Source organism: Hyposmocoma kahamanoa, unplaced genomic scaffold (genome assembly GCF_003589595.1).
Source record: "Hyposmocoma kahamanoa isolate Upper Pololo Valley unplaced genomic scaffold, ASM358959v1 67, whole genome shotgun sequence".
NCBI lineage: Eukaryota > Metazoa > Arthropoda > Insecta > Lepidoptera > Cosmopterigidae > Hyposmocoma > Hyposmocoma kahamanoa.
In genome coordinates, this window is record NW_020653855.1 from 1,579,875 (window position 1) to 1,601,088 (window position 21,214).

Consider the following 21,214-nt stretch of genomic DNA (forward strand, 5'->3'; position numbering starts at 1 on the left):
ACGAGGGTTTTATTGACGTCAAATTATACGTTCAACAATGGTATAATCTAGAATTTCACATATTTTTAGTTATAACACTATTGTAATAGCAGTGCGATATTAAGCGGGAAGAACAAGTTGTGCGTCTGGCGATAAGCGACACGCATATCCATGACAGTTGCAGTGCCACTCAGAGCTTTATATCGGAAATATCTGAGGGGCACCACTTTAACTGCCACAGAAGTTCGATTCTCGGGCCGGGAGAAATATTTGTATGGATTTATTTCTCTCGTGAGTTTGGGTGTAATTTGTGGTTGTCTATGTATGTGTCCATGGCACTCGTGACACAGGGTTTCCTTAGTGCGGAGCTGTGTTGAGTGTGTGAGTTGTGCGTTATTTCACCAGCGCCCTTTGAAACCAGAACGCAGTAATGCTCACATTACTGCTTGATGGCAGAAATAGCTAAGGTGGCAGTACTTCCCCGGACGAACTCTGTCACATGGAGCTCTACTGCATTAGGAATTACAGCGAAAATACATTAATATAATGTAATGTTTAATAGTTACAATTGAGTTTTGCAAACAAAATAATCTCTCTGATTTACATTTACTGCTTAATCATTGCCAACCTTGTCTTTGACATTTACGTTCGATTAGATATGTAATTATCAGCCGATATATTGCTATCGGACAGAATTTTCATATAAAACAATACTTCAAATGACTAGAGAACAAAATATCGCAGCCAGCACAAATTAAACAAAGTTTTTAACGCTTTTAGGCTATAGGCTTTTAACGCCATTAAAAAATAAATAAATAAAACACATTCCGGAAAAATTTCATAAACTGAAAATTCAGTAAAAGTGGTCGCATTAGTTGTATCTTTCAGTTTAACGTGTGTGTGAAAGGGAAAGAAAAAAAAATGACGTGTAAAATTATTTTTGCGAACATTGAGTTGTTGATTTTTTTTGCGTAGTGTGGTGAAACGCAAAAATGTAATGGATTCTGTGGTTTTTTTTTGGAATAGTGCTGTAAAATGGTTAAATATATAATGTAAGTACAATTTAGGGTAAAGATTTCAAGAAAAATGATAATTAATTTTTGTGTTGTGGCGTTGCAGTGTTATTTTCTTAATTTTATTTTAATTAGTAATTTATTTCATGCCACAAGACCCATATAATATATACCATAAGGACTAACATACGTAGAATGTAGGTAATGTAAATGTAACAATATAATAAACTAAATAAGTAATCTACACGAATTGCAGTAAAAAGTAAAAAAGTACGCAGAAGTTGTATAATAAACCTTTATGTGTAAAGTTTTTGTTTCACTATAGTTTTAAACCTCGTGAAAGGCAAATTTAGTATATCAACCGGAATCTTGAAATGAATTTATCACTTTGTGAAGACGACTATCAAGAACAGCTAGTTTATTTTTATTCCTCGTATTAATGTTACGTCTGTCACTATTTTTCTTAAAGAAATTACTATTCCTATTAACATAAATTGCATTTTCATAAATGTACTGTGAGGCTAGTGTAAGAATGTTCATGTCCTTAAACTTATCTCTCAAAGATACTCTGGGGCCCAGATTGTAAATTGCCCTAACCGCACGTTTCTGTAAAAGCAAAATGCCGTAATGTAATGTAATTCGTGAAGGTTGGTTATAAATAGTATTTTATTATATTGTATATATATTAGAACTAAGGTATATATATTGTACGGGTCATGTGGCCTGAAATAAATAAATAAATAAAACAAAAAAAAATGAAAGTTGTTATAACGTTAAATCCCTATCCTGTGGATTTTTTTAAAATAATATCAAGTGACGGGACGAATAAGTTGTGCTCCTGATGGTACGCGACACGCCTGTCCATGACAGTTGCAGTGCCACATAGAGCTTTAAATCCCAAAGATCTGAAGGGCACGGCCACTGCGCCTGACATCCTGAGACATAAGTTCACAAGTCTCATGTGCAATTTCACCAGCAGCCTTACCCTTCTAAACCGAAACACAGTAATGCTAACATTACTGCTTGGCGGCAGAAATAGGTAAGGTGGCAGTACTTCCCTGGACGAACTCTTTCACAAGAATCCTTACTGCTTTTTAAATATGGATTGCTTTAGCTTGACGTTATGATTCTCTTTTCCTCCACTATTCTTAAATTTGTTCTATCCGTGATCATTCCCATCAAAATTCTTAAAACGAGAGGACGTGCCCATAAAATCACAAATCACCTTCATTATTTACTTTACTAATCTTTCTAATTTGGTATTAGAATGAAATACCTTTTGGGGCGAGTATTGTGCGTTGTGTGTGTTTATATATAAATAATTCCTAAGTAGTGTAATGTTGGCGGGTAACTGATGGATGCACGTAGCGTCCGATCGGCTGGTCTGGAAATCTTTGGGGGAGGCCTATGTTCAGCAGTGGGCGTCTTTCGGCTGATATGATGATGATGAAGTGCTGTGTTTCATATATATTTCATATACATTCAATTCATGTAACAATCCCTGACAAGTGTAGTATTTTATATACAGTCACGTAAAGTTCCTATTAGTAATTTTTCTAATTGTTTTTAGTTAATAGTTAAGTTACATTATATAATTTTAGTGTTTATCACACTTGTACTTACGTGCCATCTCATTTTTAACCGATTTCAAAGAAAGGAGGAGGTTCTCAATTCGACTGTGTTTTTTTGTATGTATGTTACGCGATAACTCCGGTATTTGTGAACCGATTTTCATGATTCTTTTTTGTTGGAAAGAGGGTAGTGGTCCCATTTCATTTTGAAGACAATCATCCACGTCTAAGGGTGGCTGATCACGCATGAACATTCATTTTTTAAATAGGGCCTAAATTTTACTTAAATAGCAATTATTTTAATGGCTGGTTTTGCTATTCTCCAATTCAAGGCGTTTTTTTCTCTCAATATACTTTGAGTAGTGAGAACAGATTTTTATTATCTCCTGTATCAATTCCTGTATAGTGGCGAACTAGGCGATATTTCAATAAAACTTGGCAGATAGATGTAATTCCACGTACTTTTGAGGTCGGTTTTTATGGTACTCTGTACTGAGATTATGTAAAAAATGTTCCAACTGAAAACCAGTGTTACAGCAGGCGAGCTGTAACATATGCTGAGTTGGATCCGTTTCAGCTTATAGATAGGTATATGTAATAATTAATAAGAATTATCTGTTTAGCTTGAATTATCTTAAGCTGAATAAACGTTTCTTTCTTTCTTTTCTTTTCATTCAAATAAGAATGGAGAAGGTTTACTCCACAAGATTTATCTTTAAATTTTTATTGAATTGATATTCAATTATTTTATGTGAAATTACTCCACTAGTTTGTTATAATTATTAACACAAAGATTGAACACTCAGAAAAAATTCCTCCGATCCGGCCAGATTCTACGTCTGACGTCGACGTCTTCTAGCATACCGTGGCAGACGCTATACCAACTAAGCCGCGGAACGAACCAGTGGACCTCACGAATTTTTCTATGTGCTTACGTCATATCTTTGTATTTGGTTTTTCAAGGTTTGACCCTTGAGGGATACGCTCTGGGGGTTAAGGTTATTTATAAAACACTAGCAGCCTCGCTGGACTATATTGTTATCATAAACAACAACTTTTGTTCTATGACTTTTAATAATTCTGTTGTCTGAATAAATAGTATTTCTAATAATAAATAAACACACGTGTTTCCACTAATACCTATACCTAAAAATTACAGCTTGACAACACTCTGCATTACGGTGGTCGCACGACAGCCTACCAACCACAACATCATACGCCATGATCGCAGTTGCCTTACCGGATACATGACTGATGTCCAGTCATGGGTGGACGAGAATGGGGAAATTACTGATAAAATTGGTAAGTTTTACTAGGTGATAGAGTAAATTGCTACCACTGTTAGTAATTCTACAGCAAAATTGGAAGTAGGAAGAGTAAGCATGATTACCGGTTCTAAAATAGTGTGTATTAGTAATATAGCATCTGCAAGAGGTATTTTTTTATGATGCCAAATAACGGGACGGGAAGTTGCGCGCTTGGTGGTAAGCAACACGCCTGTCCATAACAGTCGCAGGCGCACTGCAATGCCGCTCTTAGCTTTAAGTCGCAAAGATTTGAGTGAGGCATGCCACTGTGCCCGTCATCCTGAGACATAAGTAATTGACAAGTCTCATGTGCCAGCACCCTTATCCTGCACAACTTGTGCGGCAGAAATAGGTAGGGTGTCAGTACTGTGATCTTGTCTCCAATATCACATACGTTGCTCTGATAAGAAGTTAAAGCACCTGTGTTACAAATATCGGAAACAACGACGGTACCACAAACACCCAGATCCGAGACAAAATATACAAGTTCGTTTTTCTACATCGGCTAGGAATCGAATATGGGACCTAAGAAATGGCGACACCATGAAAACCAGTGTGCAAGCTCGATCACGGAGGTCGTCAGATTTAATTTTATATACTCACTGACTAATTTCTTTATAGAATCTTTAAACTTTCGAAAAGGTGACATTTTGGCCGTTACCTCATGCTCCAACTAGGTGTTCCTACTGTTAGGAGCACGAGGACTAATATGTCCTTGTGGTACTACTGGTAGGACAGGATAAATATTCCTTCGTGCTCCTACTAATGTACTGTCAAATACAATTTATATTTAATTGATATTGTAGTACTCGTAGTGTGTTATCGATTCTCTAAGCTTATCTGCCTCTTCAGTGAAAGCTTTATATTTTTCTACGTTAGTTTTAATTATAATGCCCCTTCCTACCTACCCCCTACTTCCCAACGGGAAGGGCAGAATGACCTGTGCGCGCACAGGAACCTTACAAGTTCAGGTTCTGACCCCAGGTCAGGTACAGGGTTGTCACAGACCTCTGTCACTTGACTTCATCCGGTTATTCGAGAGGCTAGTGCCTCGAGTGAGCTGCCCCGTGTGCACGTACAGTACCTTCCCTATTTTCCAGATAGGTACCGGAGCTGCAGGCACGCTCACTTCCCGTTGCGCATTGCACAACTAGCGGTTGCCACCGCTATGCCGTCGAATCTGAGTCCACTACGAAATCTCCTCATTGGTGGCGGTGCTGTAAGGCATGCTCACTTCCCGACGCCGAAAAACGACGTCTCTCCAGTTCCCAATAACCTAAGCGGCTGGAGGGACCAGAGGATATCCAGCCTATCCTCTACGAGCTCTCCGGGCTATTGCCGGAGATGCCAGTCGCAGTGTCCAACGACAATGTCCGGACATAGCTTCCAACTTAAAGGGCAACTCACGTGCCCCGCATATTTTATAAACAACCAAACAAAAGTAATTTCGTCGGGGATAGTGGAATTACGCGTAACTAGCATTTGATTATGAGTCTCCATTTCGGTAATTTAGTCGCCAAATCAAAACCGCGTAAATGTCGTGCAAGCCAAATTAGTGTGTTTTAAGGGAATCTATTGTTATCAGACCGTAGATAACATAAATTAATGCTTATTGTGCAAAAATGAAAGTTGTAGCCATTTAAATAACAAAGTCATAACGTTAAAACCTTTTTACTGTAAAATTTGATTTAGTGTAGATACGCGCTTTTTACCAATACTACATACGCGGATTTGTACTCCCCGACGACTTTACTTGTCATTTTCACAGGTCTGTGATTTTTCTGATGACGGAGTTGAATTTAATAAGTGGAATAAAAATAAACTAGTTGTTCTTGATATTCACATTTCATACACGTATAATAAGATTCCGGTTGATTTTCAAACTTTGGCGTTTATGAGGTTTAAAACTATAGTAAAAGAAAAACTAATGCATGCTAAAGGTTATACAACTTCTGTGTAGGAACTTGGATGACGATATCCATGGCAGTGATCCGTTTAGTTCTTTCAGGTTGTTTCTGTATTAAATTACTATATTAATTTTAAAGTGCAGCCACTAGAGTTTCTTGACTATTCTTCTCGGGGAATCTGCCTTACGAAAGAGCGCAAGTGACAATTTCAAGTGTAATTATTAATACAAAGATAGAACATTTCGACGTCTTTTAGCAAACCGTGGCAGACGCTATGCCAATTAACCACGAAATGAATCAGCGGACTTCACGAATTTTTCTATGTGCTTGTTGTCGGATCTTTGTATTTTGTTTTGCAACGACTTTTTAGCCGTTGCGCCGCCTACGAGAAATCTAAGAAAGTATTTCGTCACCCAGTTAGGTAGCTTTACAGCTATCATCCCTGCCTAGAGATGTCGCTATTAGATAGTTAAGTAAATAGTGTCATAGCGTCTGGCATGGTTTGCAAGAAGACGTCGGTTGGTTCGAATACGGCCGGATAGAAGGAATTTTTTCTGAGTGTTCCATCTTTGTATTAATAATTATAACAAACTAGTGGAGTAATTTCACAAAAAATAATTGGATATCAAGTTCTTAGGTTTTCGCGATTGTTACACATAGGAAATGAAACTATTTTTCCGGATTTAACAAGTCTGCAGTCTGCGAGCATGTCATGGATAAACCTACACATTCAATGAAGTTTGACAAACCCCAGGTCCTTGCAAAAGAAGTCCGTTATCTGCCCAGGATGCTGCGAGAGGCCATTGAAATTAAAAAACATCCTAATTTCAACAGGGAAGATGGTTTCTCCGTACCACCAGTTTGGGATCCAGTATTTCCTCTAATGAAAAATCCCAAACAGACATAAGACTGCAGTACTAATTAATATGTTTTAGTTTATTCTAATTTCTATTAATAATTAATAATAAATTAAACTTAATAAAAATTCATTCAATAAAATAATTTGTAAAACTTAATGTAGCGTAAATTGGAATGTTTTCTTTGTAAAATTAAAAATAAGGTATTTAATTAATAACTATTGTAACTATAGTGAAAAAATAGGGTGGTTTGCATTAATATTAGACATAACTGGTTGAAGACTGTACCACCTCAGTCAACCGTGACCACGGGACCTGTAAAGGGCCCGAAACGTCGGTTTGTTTGAAAAAACAAATATACGCGATTTAAATCCGGAAAAATAGTTTCATTTCCAATTGGATATCAATTCAATACAAATTTAAATTTCAAGTGTAATTTTGTTCATGCCTATGACATAAAGATATACTAGTTCAGTGTACTTATTAGATACGACGTCACGATAGGAGCATAAGGACATATTAGTCCTCGTGCTCCTACCATTAAGAGCATGAGAAAACTACCGTCATTTTTCAGATGGGTCCTTATTACACAGAGTGTGACTTATTTGTTATCTGCCATAATGAGTAACCAGTTCACGATGAATATGATGATGTTGCATATAATCTTATCGGTGGCATGTTAAGAAGAGATGTTATGTTTCATGTACTTGACCTTGATATATTTTGAGAATTATCACAGACTTAAGCATGACACCAATGTGAGAGTAGGCCCATATCTTCTACTAAGTTTTGATTATAGTTCCCTCTCTACGCAACCTTTTGGTCATACGGGAAGGGTACTTATTACCTGTGCAAGCAGTACTTTATCAATCAGGTTCTGATTCCAGATCAGCCCGTTGACACAGATTTCATTCGGTTGTCTAGGCTAGTGCCTTGAGTGAGCACCCACGAGTGCACATACAACCACCCTCCTATTGTCCAGATAGCTATAGTTATCGGAGCTGTGGGCTTCTTCACCTCCTGTTGTGCATTGACCAACTAGTGGTTGCCAACTTTAAGCCGTTGACTCTAAAGGCAACTACCAAATAGCCGCATTGGTAGCGGAGCTGTTGGCATGCACCCTAGGGGCTAGTGCCTCGAGTGCATGTATAGTACCCTCCTTATGAACACTTTGGTTATACAGTAAGAGCTAGCCTCCGAATAGCCCCATATCTTTCTACATTAGTTTTGATTGTAGTGACCCTTCCTACCGACCCTTAGTGTATACGAAAAGGGCACTTAGACCTGTGCGAGCGAACCCGCACAGGCGCCATCTAAGTCGGGTCCTAACCCCGGATCAGCACGTTTGCACGGATTATCCGGTTCTCTGTACGGCTAGTGCCTTAGGTGAGCCGCCCCGGGTGCACGTCGTACAGCGCCCTCATATTTTCCAGATAGTAACGTACGAGCAGCGGAGAACCGTAAAAGGCTATTTAGTAGCAGTCTAGGGAAATACCTTTTCTGTTTCTGCCGCCATGCAGTAATGTGAGCATGTCTTCGTTTCGGTTTTGAAGGATAAAGGTGTTCGTGAAATTACAGGCACACGGGACTTGTCAACTTATATCTCAGGGTAACAGACGTAGTGGCACTGCAATTGTTATGCATGACTTGCTCATCTCGTCGCTTGATATTATAAAAAACAATCCAATACCAAGAGAGTTTGTTGAAAACCTGCTCACGCTTTTTCAGATTTTAACTACATATTGGATTTGTCATGGAATCCAAATCCAACAGAAATACTGACCCAAAATGTGGATAGGATTTTGCAGCCAATCAATGTGAAATATTTAAGCATGGCAAAGAGTAATCTACTCAGAGTTCCCGCGGTAAGTGCTGTTACATCTATATATCTCGAAATGATACTATTTATATGTATAAATGGTATGACATTGTATAATTTTGGATATTCTACGTCTATCGGGTGGATGACACCTATAGATACATATACTTGCACTCACACACACTAACATTTAGGTTAATCTGTTTTTAGTCTGAAAAGTTAAAAATTACTGTAATTAGTGAAATTTGTAATAGTTGTAACACTAGTTATAGTAGATATTAAGGTAGTCATCATCTTAAAATAACAGAAGAGCAAGATTACTTTAATATTATAGAAGAGCGATGTTTGCTAACACAGGCCCTAACAAGCTTAAATGGAAACATCCGCCCCTGTACTATGCCCTTTAAAATGAACGAATAAAACATTTTATCTCATTCATTTTACATCTCAAATACGGGAGTCCTACAGGGCAATGGTTTTATAATTATAACTTTTTTTTATAAATCGATGGAATCACATCTATTTCTCAAATTTTATTGAGATCGCTTTGTTTAAAGTGGATCAAATCCAACAATCCGGATGTATCCCCTAATTTGCCACTCTAAGGCTGCCTTTCCACCAGTGATGTGCGAGGGAGCGATGCGGTGTGAGGATATGGAGCGGCTCTGTGAAACGGTGTGATGTTTTCCACCAAAGCTGTGCGAGGATGTATTACGATCTCTTTTCAGCTATGCGCGGGCGGGGTATGGTGTGGTGGGGTGAGCGGTGGCGATATGTCACTATTAGTTAGTGTTGTAGCTGCAAGTCATCCACGCATCCGCCGCGCTCAACGCATCGGCGTGCACTGAACGGCGAGCGCGCGGCGGGTCCTATGTATGCCTTCCTAAGATATACAAAAGTATATAAGTAGTAACATTCGTTGAATAAATGTCGAGCTACAGCAAGCCACACCAAGCTAGCAAGCCACAGCAATAGCCTTCGACTCCTGAACGACCAGGGTTTTATTTGCCTACCAGCAGCTACACAACAGGCTCCTAAAGTGTCATACTTTCAGTAGCTTTAGTTTCCTACACCGTTTTGCACACATTCCTCGCCCGCATCCCTCGCACACATCTCTCGCACACATTTCTTGCTATTTTGTATGTACAAATACTTCGCTCTGCTAACCCCTTTCCACCGGAGCTGCTCTAAGCGAGGCTAGGAAAATGAAGCAATCCTATAGGTGGATTTTTTCCTTGCACATTGCTTCGCTACGTCGGTACATCTCTGGTTGAAAGGCAGCCTTAGAGGTGGAATATTTTCTTTTCCTTTTCCAACAAAAAAGAATCATCAAAATCGGTTCACATATGACGGAGAAATCGCGGAACGTACACACAAAAAATACGGTCGAACCTCCTCCTTTTTTAAGTCGGTTAAAAGTCGGATCAAAAGCTATCGCTACGCAACATAATACTTTATTGACATATGAGTATAATTCTGGAAAGTACCTATATAAGGATTCCCACCAAGACCGTTTCACTTCTGTATTACATATCTGTCGGGGTTCCACAGGGTGAAGGTTTGGTGCCACAACTCAAGCTATGTACGTCACACACACACTACAGGGAGAAGCATCGAGCATATAACCAGAAATATAAACGAAATAAGGGCCATCCACCCCTGGTAACACATCAGGCAAATAAGCCTTATATCACTTTTAAACATCAACTCTCGTCACTGACATTACAAATTAGAAAGAAATAGTACAGCGCCAACAACTGACCTGTGTGTACGTCTCCGTATATTCCAAAAATATTCCGTGTTTATTGTAATAAAGATAATATCTCTACCCACGGGGGGCTGTTCCATTCGGTGGTGTCGGAAAAACAACAAAGCATCTAATTACAAAACAAACGGAATCACATTCATCGGTAATTAAATATGTAATTTTTCAATTTTCGTCCATTATAGCAAAGTTCAAGTTAAACTGGTCGATTTGAAGTGAAACAATCGATACCGGGATTCGGGCTGGCCAATCGGAGCGCAGTTGTCACCGTAATAATTTGGCAGAATAGTTTTCACACAAATGAAATGACATTTCGTCTCTATTTCTGGTTATATACTCTATGGGGAGAGGTTAGAATAGATTTGAAAATTTTATTGATTTTGAAAATATAGGAATAAAACGCGAAATACGAACGAAAAAAAAAACGAGAAAATTACACAATAACTAATAATTTGTTCTCAGATATTCCACTTTCAAGGCCGTTCAGGGCAGCCCATATCTTCAACAGTAGAATACCTGACCCTATATGGCAATAATTTCTTGAACTTCAACGCACCTGGTGCACATTACGGTGTTCGAATGAACGCTACGGACGCTAAGGAGGCCGACTTTAATTTATCTTTTCGGTTGTCAGGTATTGTTTAGCGAGTCTGTATGTATTGTATGATATTATTACGTTAGAGCGCGTTCCCATTATGTATGTCGTGACTGTGTTGTGGACGTTTTTATCGTTGAACGGATGTCGTGTCTAGCAATTCTCATTGGATCGTGACCACAATTTATTGCGCGAGTTACGAGAGGGGGAGCAGAATACGTGCAGTGTTCAAGGTTGAACATAATATAAACAACGAAGAAACTGCAAAATAGCGACCTTGAATAAAATGCTACAAAAACTAGCCTCGTCAACAGATCATTCTTTTGTAACAAGTGCAGCATAGTCACGTACACACACGTACACGTTAACAAAAATAAACCTAGTCATCAATAACACCCATAGCACACTAAGAAAACTTATTATAATGTAGTATAAACAAATATTGTATAAATAGTCAGTAAAAATTGTAAATAGAGTTAGTTGACCAATACCATCTGATTTTAACTCATCTCCTTGCTTAGTGACGTACTACCTGCTACTCCTCTCACTGTGGCCAAGACACCTTTAGCCATCAGTAGATCGGTCTTGTGAGCCTGCTTGACCGGTAGTGAGAAAAGCATTCCTGTACACATCGCACGACGTGTACATCCTAATTTCCTTCCCAACTTCCGTTTGTCACCTTAAGTCTCCTGGTGACAGACTTCCTTACTTATACTATGTATCTCTCCATTTATATATTTATGGTTAGGTTAGGTTACACATCGATAGGTTGTAGGGCTACACTTGATAGATCGTAAGACGACTGTTGAGGTCTCTCCGTTAGATTCTGATAGAGTAGTTATTATCTTACCATAAATTCATGTATAGCAGGCGGTTGGTATTTGCTGCATACAACTACACATACATTGACAGACAAACACTAACACCACATTAAATACCTAACCGCACGCTGTTCATGCAGACAACGATAAATAAAAAGTGACTACAATAGTAACTGCGATTTATCTGTCGTCTCATTTTTATCGTCGTTCTAGCTCTTCCTATCGTTTTGACTGCCTGTCGTGTTTAATCGTATTGAACAACTTCATTTAAATATACAAGATACGACACTTAAAACTGCACGACTATCTGTCGTCACGGCATAATGAGAACGCGCCCTTACAATTTTCGTTCCGTGGAATGACTTGGCATTCAATTTGTGATAATGAAAGCAAAAGGGCATGAAACAGCTCTGAAATATCGGAAAATGAATGAAAAGTCGTGGCTTGGTAACCTGTAACTTTTTGTTACCGCAGTTGGCACCATAATATCACATCAAAAGTGTCCAGAGATCACGTACATTTGCTAATTACTGAAAATTAGATTTTTTTAATGAATTTTTTAACACCAATTCATTTTTTTGGTCAATTTCATTTCCAAATTTAAATTATAAAATCGACCAAAAAGAAAATTTTATAGGTGTTAAAAAATTCATTAAAAAACTGATGTACACATAATAATTTTAGGTTTTGTGCTGTTCTTTTGTTTACTTTTTTAATGTTGTAGTTCTTTTTGTTGTTGTTAATAGTGGCATCTTTGTTGTAACTAAATGTCTTCTCTTTCTTTTTTCTTTCTAACTAGTGGAATGGATAACTACGAAAGCGTTAGAATCTTTTTTATGCGCAAACTTCTTATGCCATTTAACGTAGTTTGAAAAGAGTTAGTGGTACTTGCCAAAAACGAGTTTAAATGTTCAATTGACGACTCACTTTCTTGGTTACAATAACCTGTATCCAGTATATCTTTTTCTGCTGGCTTCGGGTCTTCTTTTAAGGAGTACGGTGAAGTCATAGTTTATTTCGATGGGTCCCATGAGTACCAGGTTGTACAATTTACTTAACTTCTTCGAATTTTTATACACCTTCTCCAACATGAACATTTCAACACGATTTTAGCTTTAGGGCGCGTGTACACGGTAAGAAATTCGACACGACAAGAACTTTGTCGGATCTAGCCACGAAAACATGTTGTGTCTGTTGCAAACGAGAAAATGATGAGTATGTACACGATACGAATGCTTTCGGACAGACGTTTGTAGGGTAAAATGTGTCAGTGCATTACGAGTTTTCCAGGTAGCTGTCGTTTTACTACCGACTGTGGGAAGAAATATGTTGTATGTTGACTACTAAGCAACACCGTCCACGCGCATAAACCTTCGTTTACTGACAATGCGGCCTCTCCGCCCCATATAATAGCGGCAGAGCGCGTCGTGTCGGGGATAGACAAGATTTTTTTTGTCCGGTGCCGAGGCAGTGTACACAGTTCGTGTGTAGAAACGACACGAATTTTTGCTTAGACCCGGCAACTTTTCTTAGCGTGGACACGCGCCCTTATCGAGGTGTTTCAAATGGGTGTTTGTATTCGCTAGTGGATATTTGTTGTACTTGGAAAAATATTTGACGTCAGACAAACACGTAGAAACTGACAAATATGACCGTTTTCCAAACTCGTAATATAGTATCTTGATTGGATTCAAGTTAATAATTTTGCTGCTTGAAATAACAGGTTGTGACTTGTGTATCTGTAATTGTACTATATTGAATAAATTAATACGCAAATACAAAGAGCCACGTGAAGAGCCACCACTACAAGTAAACTTAATCAGTAGCAACCTAAATAACCTAATCATAATAATAAAAGTGATAAAGAATTAATTTTTCAGCTAGATCAGCCTGGGCCGCTGGTTTTCAAAGCAGAACTTTTTCTAAACTCAAAGAACTGGATCTTCGACGGTGTTCTATTGAAGTTATCAACGATAACACATTTGAAGGCATGCCTGAATTACAAGCTTTGTATTTGGGAGAAAATAATATTAACATCATCAGTGCCAATGCTTTTAACGGATTGAGAAGCCTTTTACATCTAGATGTAAGCCATAACCATGTTGGTTTTGATAATGAAAAGTTGCTTCTAGAAGGACAGGTTTTCAAACCAGTTGCAAAGCTTACATCGCTGGATCTGTCGTATACAAAAATTAACAACGGTGATTTAAATTTTATGAATTATTTTCGAAAAAGCTTGGAAAGACTATCTTTATGCTTTACTCAAATTCCTAGACTCAAACCTTTTAGTTTAAATGGGACTAGTTTGCGGTTGTTAGACCTGAGTGGAAATCCTGGGATTTTACAAGGAAAAAATCTACTAAAAGGCCTGGAAGGTTATCTGGAGGTGTTGTATGCTGATGATATTGGTTTGAAATCTGCAGAAGACTTTTATACATTTGATCAATTAGAAATATTGAGACTACGTAATAATGAACTGACAGCTATTACAGGAAATGTAGTTTCAAGTTTGAAGAATTTACAAGTTTTGGATTTGTCGAATAATCGCCTCTCGAGTTGGTTTTGGCCGGTGTTCAGTTTAATACCGCAACTTAATTTTTTATCGCTACAAAATAATAATTTCAATATTATTACTCCTGAAATGTTAAAAGATATTGGAAGCATAACTTATGTTGGCTTTGCTGGAAACTTCGTGGTTTGCAATTGTAACGCAAGGGAACTTTTCGAACTTGCGTACCAGAATGAGAATGTAACTTCTGAAAAACTTCTAAAGTCCTTAAGATATCCTGGATCAGCTAGTAGAATTGACCTTATGTATCACAGAGGGTTTGATGATTACAATGAAATGATATTGTCCAGAAGCAAAGTTACAAAACCCTGCTATAACACTGAATGCAAAGATGTTGAAGACTTAGAAACTGAGGGAAAATTCCTTCTCGTAGATTTTCAACCGTCAGAATACCAATGTTTTTTCGTAGCCGAGGGTAAACCTGTGCCATTCTCTTCCGTAGCAACTTGTAGATTGACACAAATAAACGACGACATTGATGAAATAATTAACAAAGGATGGAATAAACTTTTATTACTGTTAATAATACCGACAGTAATGCTCCCTTTGTTTATTTTGGGATACGTTTTCAGGAAGAATTTTATATATTTTTGTATAACAATGAGAAATTCTGCAACCTTGAGTTTGATCAATAATGATGCTGTACCCGAGGGTGAGTATACATAAATTTCTTTAGTAAATTAAAAAAATCCATTTTTTTGAATACAGTATAGTACAGTAGATGTGCTAACATATCTGACCCCTAGCTGACCTTTTGGTTCTATGATTCTTCTTAAGTATTCAACAGTAAAGTGTAAAGGAATTCCAGCTTTTTGGTTGAAAATTGTATTAATGTAAGGTAATTAAAAATCAAATCGGCTTAAAAAGTTTCTCAAAACGTCATATCGTTCATTTGGTGCAACACTGATACAATTGTACTTGTTATAATTATTAATACGAGGACCGAACAAGCAATCCTGGGATGCAGGTCCCTTCTAATTTGATATTTTCGAATTACAATTGTATTTTAATTGGTGTGTGCACATGTATGCGCGTGTTGAGTTTTTTTTGTATTTTCTTCACTATTAAAAGCTAGGTCAGAATATAATCGAAGATATTGTCCACTTGCTCTAAACTTAAGTACATCTAAACCAATGCTTAAATTGATATTTTTTGCATTACGAGTGAAGAGAATGTCACGCACTGCTGGGACCGCAATTGTAATGTAGCCTGGAGTGTAGTAGCCTCCGCAGCCTCTGCAGCCTACACACATCTTTTTAATCAATTTGAAAAGGAAAAACTAAATTCCCTTATATAAAAAGTATTTTTAAAGCCTTTTTGCGAATTTTTAAATGTTTATCGCACAAGAGACTTGTGGTAACTAGTAAACAGGTCAAAATTTGAAGAGAAGACGTGCTCGCTTCGGCGATTGCGCAAAGAATGACGACGGAATAAAACAAATTGAGAATAACGAGGTAAAGGAATTAAAGAACGATTCAAAATTTAAAAAAAAGTAGCCAGGAACCACAGTAAAGGTGATAAAAGGGTGGGATGACGATGGAAGGACGTCATTGGACGAGCATTGGTTTAAGACGTATTTAAGTTTAGTGCAGGTGGAGAAACGTGTGGAAATGTGTCCTTTGAAGCTGAGTCGTAAACCAATTTGACATGTAGGTAGGTATGTCAATTATTAACTTGCATTTTCTTTGTTCTCTATTTCATTACAAATAGACTTTTTTACATTTTTTCATCGTCCGCTTCTTCTTGATTTTTCCTTGAATAGTTAAAAATCTTCTCGAATTTTCTTTCCAGACGGTACGTTCTTCAATTACGACGTATTTGTGTCATACTGCAACGACGATCGCGATTGGGTGTTGGATTATCTTCTTCCACACGTTGAGAAGGACTGTAATGTCTGTGTTTGTTTGCACGAGAGAGATTTTCAGGTAAGGATTTTTTATTGTGTTTTAACCTGATCGTATCACATTTAAATTCCAGTTATCTTTTTACTTTTTGTCTCGTTCTCTTTTTGTTGGTAAAATTAAGACATTCCATTAAACGTCGTGTAACAATGACAGCAAAATAAGTTTTTTGTTTTTCGTTTTTTAAACAGTGCCTTTAGGTTTTTAAATTGTTATTGTTTAAATAATTCTGTTTCAATGTTGACATAATTTAGCTTTGACGTAGCATTTCATTTGTTGGCCTTCGTCGAAGAATTTTCGTCTTTATTTTTCCAGGTGGGACTGTCAATTTTAGAGAACATAGTGTCATGCATGGACCGGAGCAGGTCCATAATGCTGATCATCTCCCAGCAGTTTTTGGCTAGTCAATGGTGCCAGTTTGAGATGCATTTGGCACAACACAGGTTGGTTTAAAGTTTCAAGTCATTTACGGGCATTTTAGAAATGTTAAAATTTTTTCGTTTACTATATATATAGTAGAGGCGAAGTTGCAGAGATTTGAACACCGCCGTAAAGTTGCCTGCTTATCGGTATTCTATAGACTATATCACGGAGAGTGTGCGATGGAATGCATAATTTGATTCCGCCTTCCTCTTTCCATTATCGGGGGACTAGACGTGAGCTGGGTATCCAACCCTATGTTGTGGATATTCCCAGGATACGCACAAAGCGTTTCGCTTCCACATTTATTAGAATTCCCTACCTGTGGATTTGTTACCCGAACGCTATAACTTGGAGCTTTTCAAGGCGAGAGTGAATAGGCATTACTTAGGTGTGCATGCTACATCGTTGACCTCATCTTCACTTTCCATCAGGTGAGATGGAGGTCAAAGGCGCACTTATTTTTTATAAAAAAAATATATATGTTACGTTCATAGAAATCGAAGTTTGAAATCTGTTCCATAACTATATACTATACTTCTATATTATTATATAGATTTATAGAAATATAGAAATATTATTATTATAGAAACTTTAAAAAATCGTGCGTCATTTGAATTGACAGGCGATAGATGATTATGGGGACCGTGAGGAGTGGCACAGAAATGTGTAGGCCTATACTCAGCAGTGGGTAAAGTCAGGCTGTATATGAGATGATTATGATTATAATTTTGTTGAACAGAATAAACATTCTGAAAAAAAAGTTAAGAAGTGAAATACAATAGAAAAGGAAAGAAAATATTGTTATCGAACAAACGTGAAAAATATTTATAAGTCAAATGGAATAATAAGCACGTTTGTTTGTTGTGCCACTACCCTTTCAACATCATCATAATTTCAGCCAAACGACGTCCACTGCTGGACATAGATCTCACTCAACGGTCGCCACAACGACCCTATCATTTAAAATAGTCTTCTAACAAACGAGTACCTAAACTATAATACATGGAGGGATGTTTGTGTACTTTTATAAGGTGCACCTTACCCAATTTCTGCCGGAAGTAAAAATTATTCGAAATTCAAACGAACAAAATGGCCGCCATTGAAAATTTCAAAGTCTTCTATCACGGAAACTATTAGAGGTAGGTAGCAGATGCAAGAAGGAATGTTATAGAGGGTAACAGTGGTCAACTGCCTGTGTCAAAAGAAAAATGATACTAGCCCGTTGCACTAAGTACCAAGTACCAAGTATGGCGGCCGAAAAAAACTTGCTATATTTTATAAAACAATTGTATTCTCTGTAATGATCTATGTCAATGTACATTGTTGTGTTGCGTAACAAACAAAACAAACAGTTGTGCGCTTATCGTCTTATCTAGTGGATTAACGATGATGACGATAAAAGGTGACTAATCGCTTAAAATGATATGACATATATCATTTTATATTATAGATATTTCAACAATATTATAATAACTTATTATGCTATTCAACCAGACATCGCCTGTCGACGTTATCAGCTATGACCAGAGAGTTCAATTACTGTCAAATAAGTAATACTTGACTAAATTAATGAAGACATACATATATACATATTTGACTGTAATTGTTTCGGACGTATGTCGGATAGAGAACGAGAGTTGACCTAGCTTTGGGCGAGTCGAGTTAATTAACTCGACTAAACTCGAGTTACTCCTACGACGAGTCAACTCGAGTTACTTTTTCATGAACTCGGTTCGGTACTTTTTTTAATTTTTTTTTACGGGGGGAAATCTTTATAGATACCCCTGAGCCCAGGGAGACTCACGGGTTATGTGGGGACTCTCCCTCCATACTGGAGGGCCTACTCCACTAAAACCCCCGCAGGTTTACCTCCCGCCGGTTGAGTCGGCGCCGTGGGGTCGGTGCGCATTCACCACGACGCCGTCCGGCCGCCCTAGCTTGCGCCAGGGCTCCCGCGCCAACGGCAGATCAGTTGTCCTCCGACCCGCCCCCCAGACGAGTGAGGCCGTGCAATGCAGGCTACGGAGTCCCTGTCCAGAGCCCGCTGGCCTCACTAGGGGATCAGGCGAGCAGCGAACTGCCTTCGCCTTCTCCCCGTACGTCTGCGACGAAGCGGGTGCTCGTCCGCCGCGTCCACGCGCACCCGCGCCGCAGCCTCCTTTTGCGACATAACCTCTCCGCAAAAGGAGGCCACCGCCTCCTCCAGGACTCCTCGCTACCGAGCATGGCGGCAACCAAGCTCGGCAGCGAGATTTCCCACTCTATTGTCCCCGTCAGGGTACTGGGTGGGACTGGATCACCCACTCTACGAGGACAGGGCGGATCGCCCCTATAGTACGAGCTCCATAGGGGGGATCCGTCAAGCTCTCTTTCCACCGGTCCTGCATGCACTGCGCCACGACGCGGCGCTCCCGCTCGACCACTCGGTTCGGTACCTGTCCCGCCGCCGCCGCGCAAGAGAGTAGATCCCCAGTTCCCGTCGAGTTGAATATTTCATTCATACAGCGCCCCGGATATTCGTTCTCACTCGGTCGGTTCGGCGACCTTCGAGTACACTCGAGTCGAGGTCGGCAGGCAGATCGTGCCCAACTCTGTGAATCGTCGGTTCGCGTTGCGACTCGCGATTGCTCTGTCAGACACCGAATCTAGTTAACTCTAGATGCGAGTCGAGTTAACTCGAGTTAGCAGTCACGTTCAAAAAAATACAACTCGTCCCATAGTTAAGATGACCCCCAGAGACAGGCAAGCGCCCGGGTTTTAATCAGACGTTTTGTTAGGATATTCTTATCTAGGGGGATGGATAAGGGTGTTGGTGAAATTACAGGCACATGGGACTTGTCAACTTATGTCTCAGGATGACCGGCGCAGTGGCAGTGCCCCTAAGAATCTCTCAGATCTTTGCAACTTCAAGCTCTGAGTGGCACTGCAACTGCTATGGATAGGCGTGTCCCTTACCACCAAGTGCACGACTTGTTCGTCATGTTGTCATCTACTTAACGTTATGTGCAATTCAAGCCACTTAATAACGAAAATAACCCAAATTACAATTTTTGCATATCTTCACAGGCTGCTAGAAACACGTCGCGAAGACCTGATCCTAGTTCTTTTGGAAGAGATACCGAGACCACTTAGGCCAACAACTCTTCACTACCTGATGTTGACAAAGACCTACATAGTCTGGCCAAAGAACGCATCTGAACAAGCGGTATTTTGGAGAAGATTGAAAAAGAGCCTCGTGATGCACAAAATCATGACTACTCAGAATATTTCTTGAGCTTGATGGACAAACTATAGTACTTAGTCGCGTTGGGAGTGCACTTGGAAATCCAAACGTTATCGTATTAGGAGAATCAAACTTTCCTTATACCGCCGCCCTACCTATAGCAAAGAACAATAAGACAAATCGAGCCCTCCTACGTAAAGTATTGTATGTCGAAATTGCCAAGTTTACAGGGCAAGGTTTTAAAGTTTTGAATTCACTGAAATGATATAATTATAAAATAAATTGTGGAATAAATATTAATATAAATAAATATTATAAAGTAAATATTTTTTGAGTTTTGTATTTTTTTACCGCCCGTCATACATACAATAACTTTCATAACATTTGCGACGAAATAAATACAATATAAATATGATTCACAACAACAATTATGGAATTTGCAAATGGCGGGGTTTGTGTTTTTTTTATTAATTCTTCCATAGATCATACAACTCGAAAATTAAAATGTAGTAAAAAGCATACACGCATACAGCCATGAGGGTTTGTAAAAAATTACCTACATTTTTATACAGAAAACAATTAAAATCAATTATAAGAAATTCTTAATAATAAGTATTTAAGTATGTGGATGAACTGCAGTTAAATTTCTATTTAAATAACACTAAGCAAATGTTTTAATTTTCAACTTAAGTAACCTCCTTGCTTGAACTTGAACCTGTCCTATGTAAGGAAGTAAGTCGTGCAACAAATTAAAAAAAAGACTCCCTACCGACTATGGCTGTAATGGAAAGGAAAAGGCCCGAGGGATATTATTTACGAGCAAGTGTGATGATTTAAATTCAATTTTAAAACTTAAATTTAATTAAAATCAAAATTGAATTTAAAACAGGATGTAAACATTTTAAAACAGTCGTTAAAACCAAAAAACGCTCCGCTGTAAAATTTCAAAATGGCGCTCTCGCCCCTTCTACAAAACATGGATGATATTTAGAGGAACGCTAAAAATGATTCAATTATGATGACAACGGTTATATGAATTACTGCTGGCCACATTGCCAGAACGTTAAATCGAAATAAAAAGACGATTGAAGTAATTTTTTTTTTCGAATTAAACTTATTTGTGGCCTGTAGTTCAATGAATATTAGCCCCCTTTTCGTGCGCGATTACCTGTTTGTTTTTTTTTAAACTAAAGTTCTTTAAAATCAAAATGAAAATAATCTTTATTTCATAGGCAAGCATTATTACACTTGAAATCGTCACTTTGGTTAAACTGTACCGCTCATTCGTAAGGCAGATTCCCCTGAGAAGAATGAGCAAGAAACTCTAGGGGTTGCTCTTTGTAAATAACATTTGTACACATTTGCAATATTTTTTTTGCTTTCGAACATCAGAGATGGAGACTACCTCCATGAGCTAAACCTTTAATATTAGGGGTTAAAGTATGAAATTGCCGTTTTATTGCA

General features: G+C 38.3%; 2 protein-coding genes across 4 annotated transcripts in view; one reads left to right on the forward strand and one right to left on the reverse strand.

Moving 5' to 3' along the window:
* Nucleotides 1-21,214, reverse strand: part of LOC113232262 (axonemal 84 kDa protein-like) — an 83,703-nt gene that overhangs the window by 26,120 nt on the left and 36,369 nt on the right. The window lies entirely within an intron of this gene.
* On the forward strand, nucleotides 727-20,009 carry LOC113232261 (toll-like receptor 13). Its single transcript, XM_026466930.1, has 8 exons — nucleotides 727-1,031; nucleotides 3,723-3,865; nucleotides 8,363-8,499; nucleotides 10,681-10,852; nucleotides 13,515-14,855; nucleotides 15,995-16,128; nucleotides 16,420-16,547; nucleotides 19,594-20,009. Exons 1-8 carry the CDS (start codon nucleotides 1,015-1,017, stop codon nucleotides 19,799-19,801), a joined length of 2,280 nt encoding a protein of 759 aa, XP_026322715.1. The 5' UTR covers nucleotides 727-1,014; the 3' UTR covers nucleotides 19,802-20,009.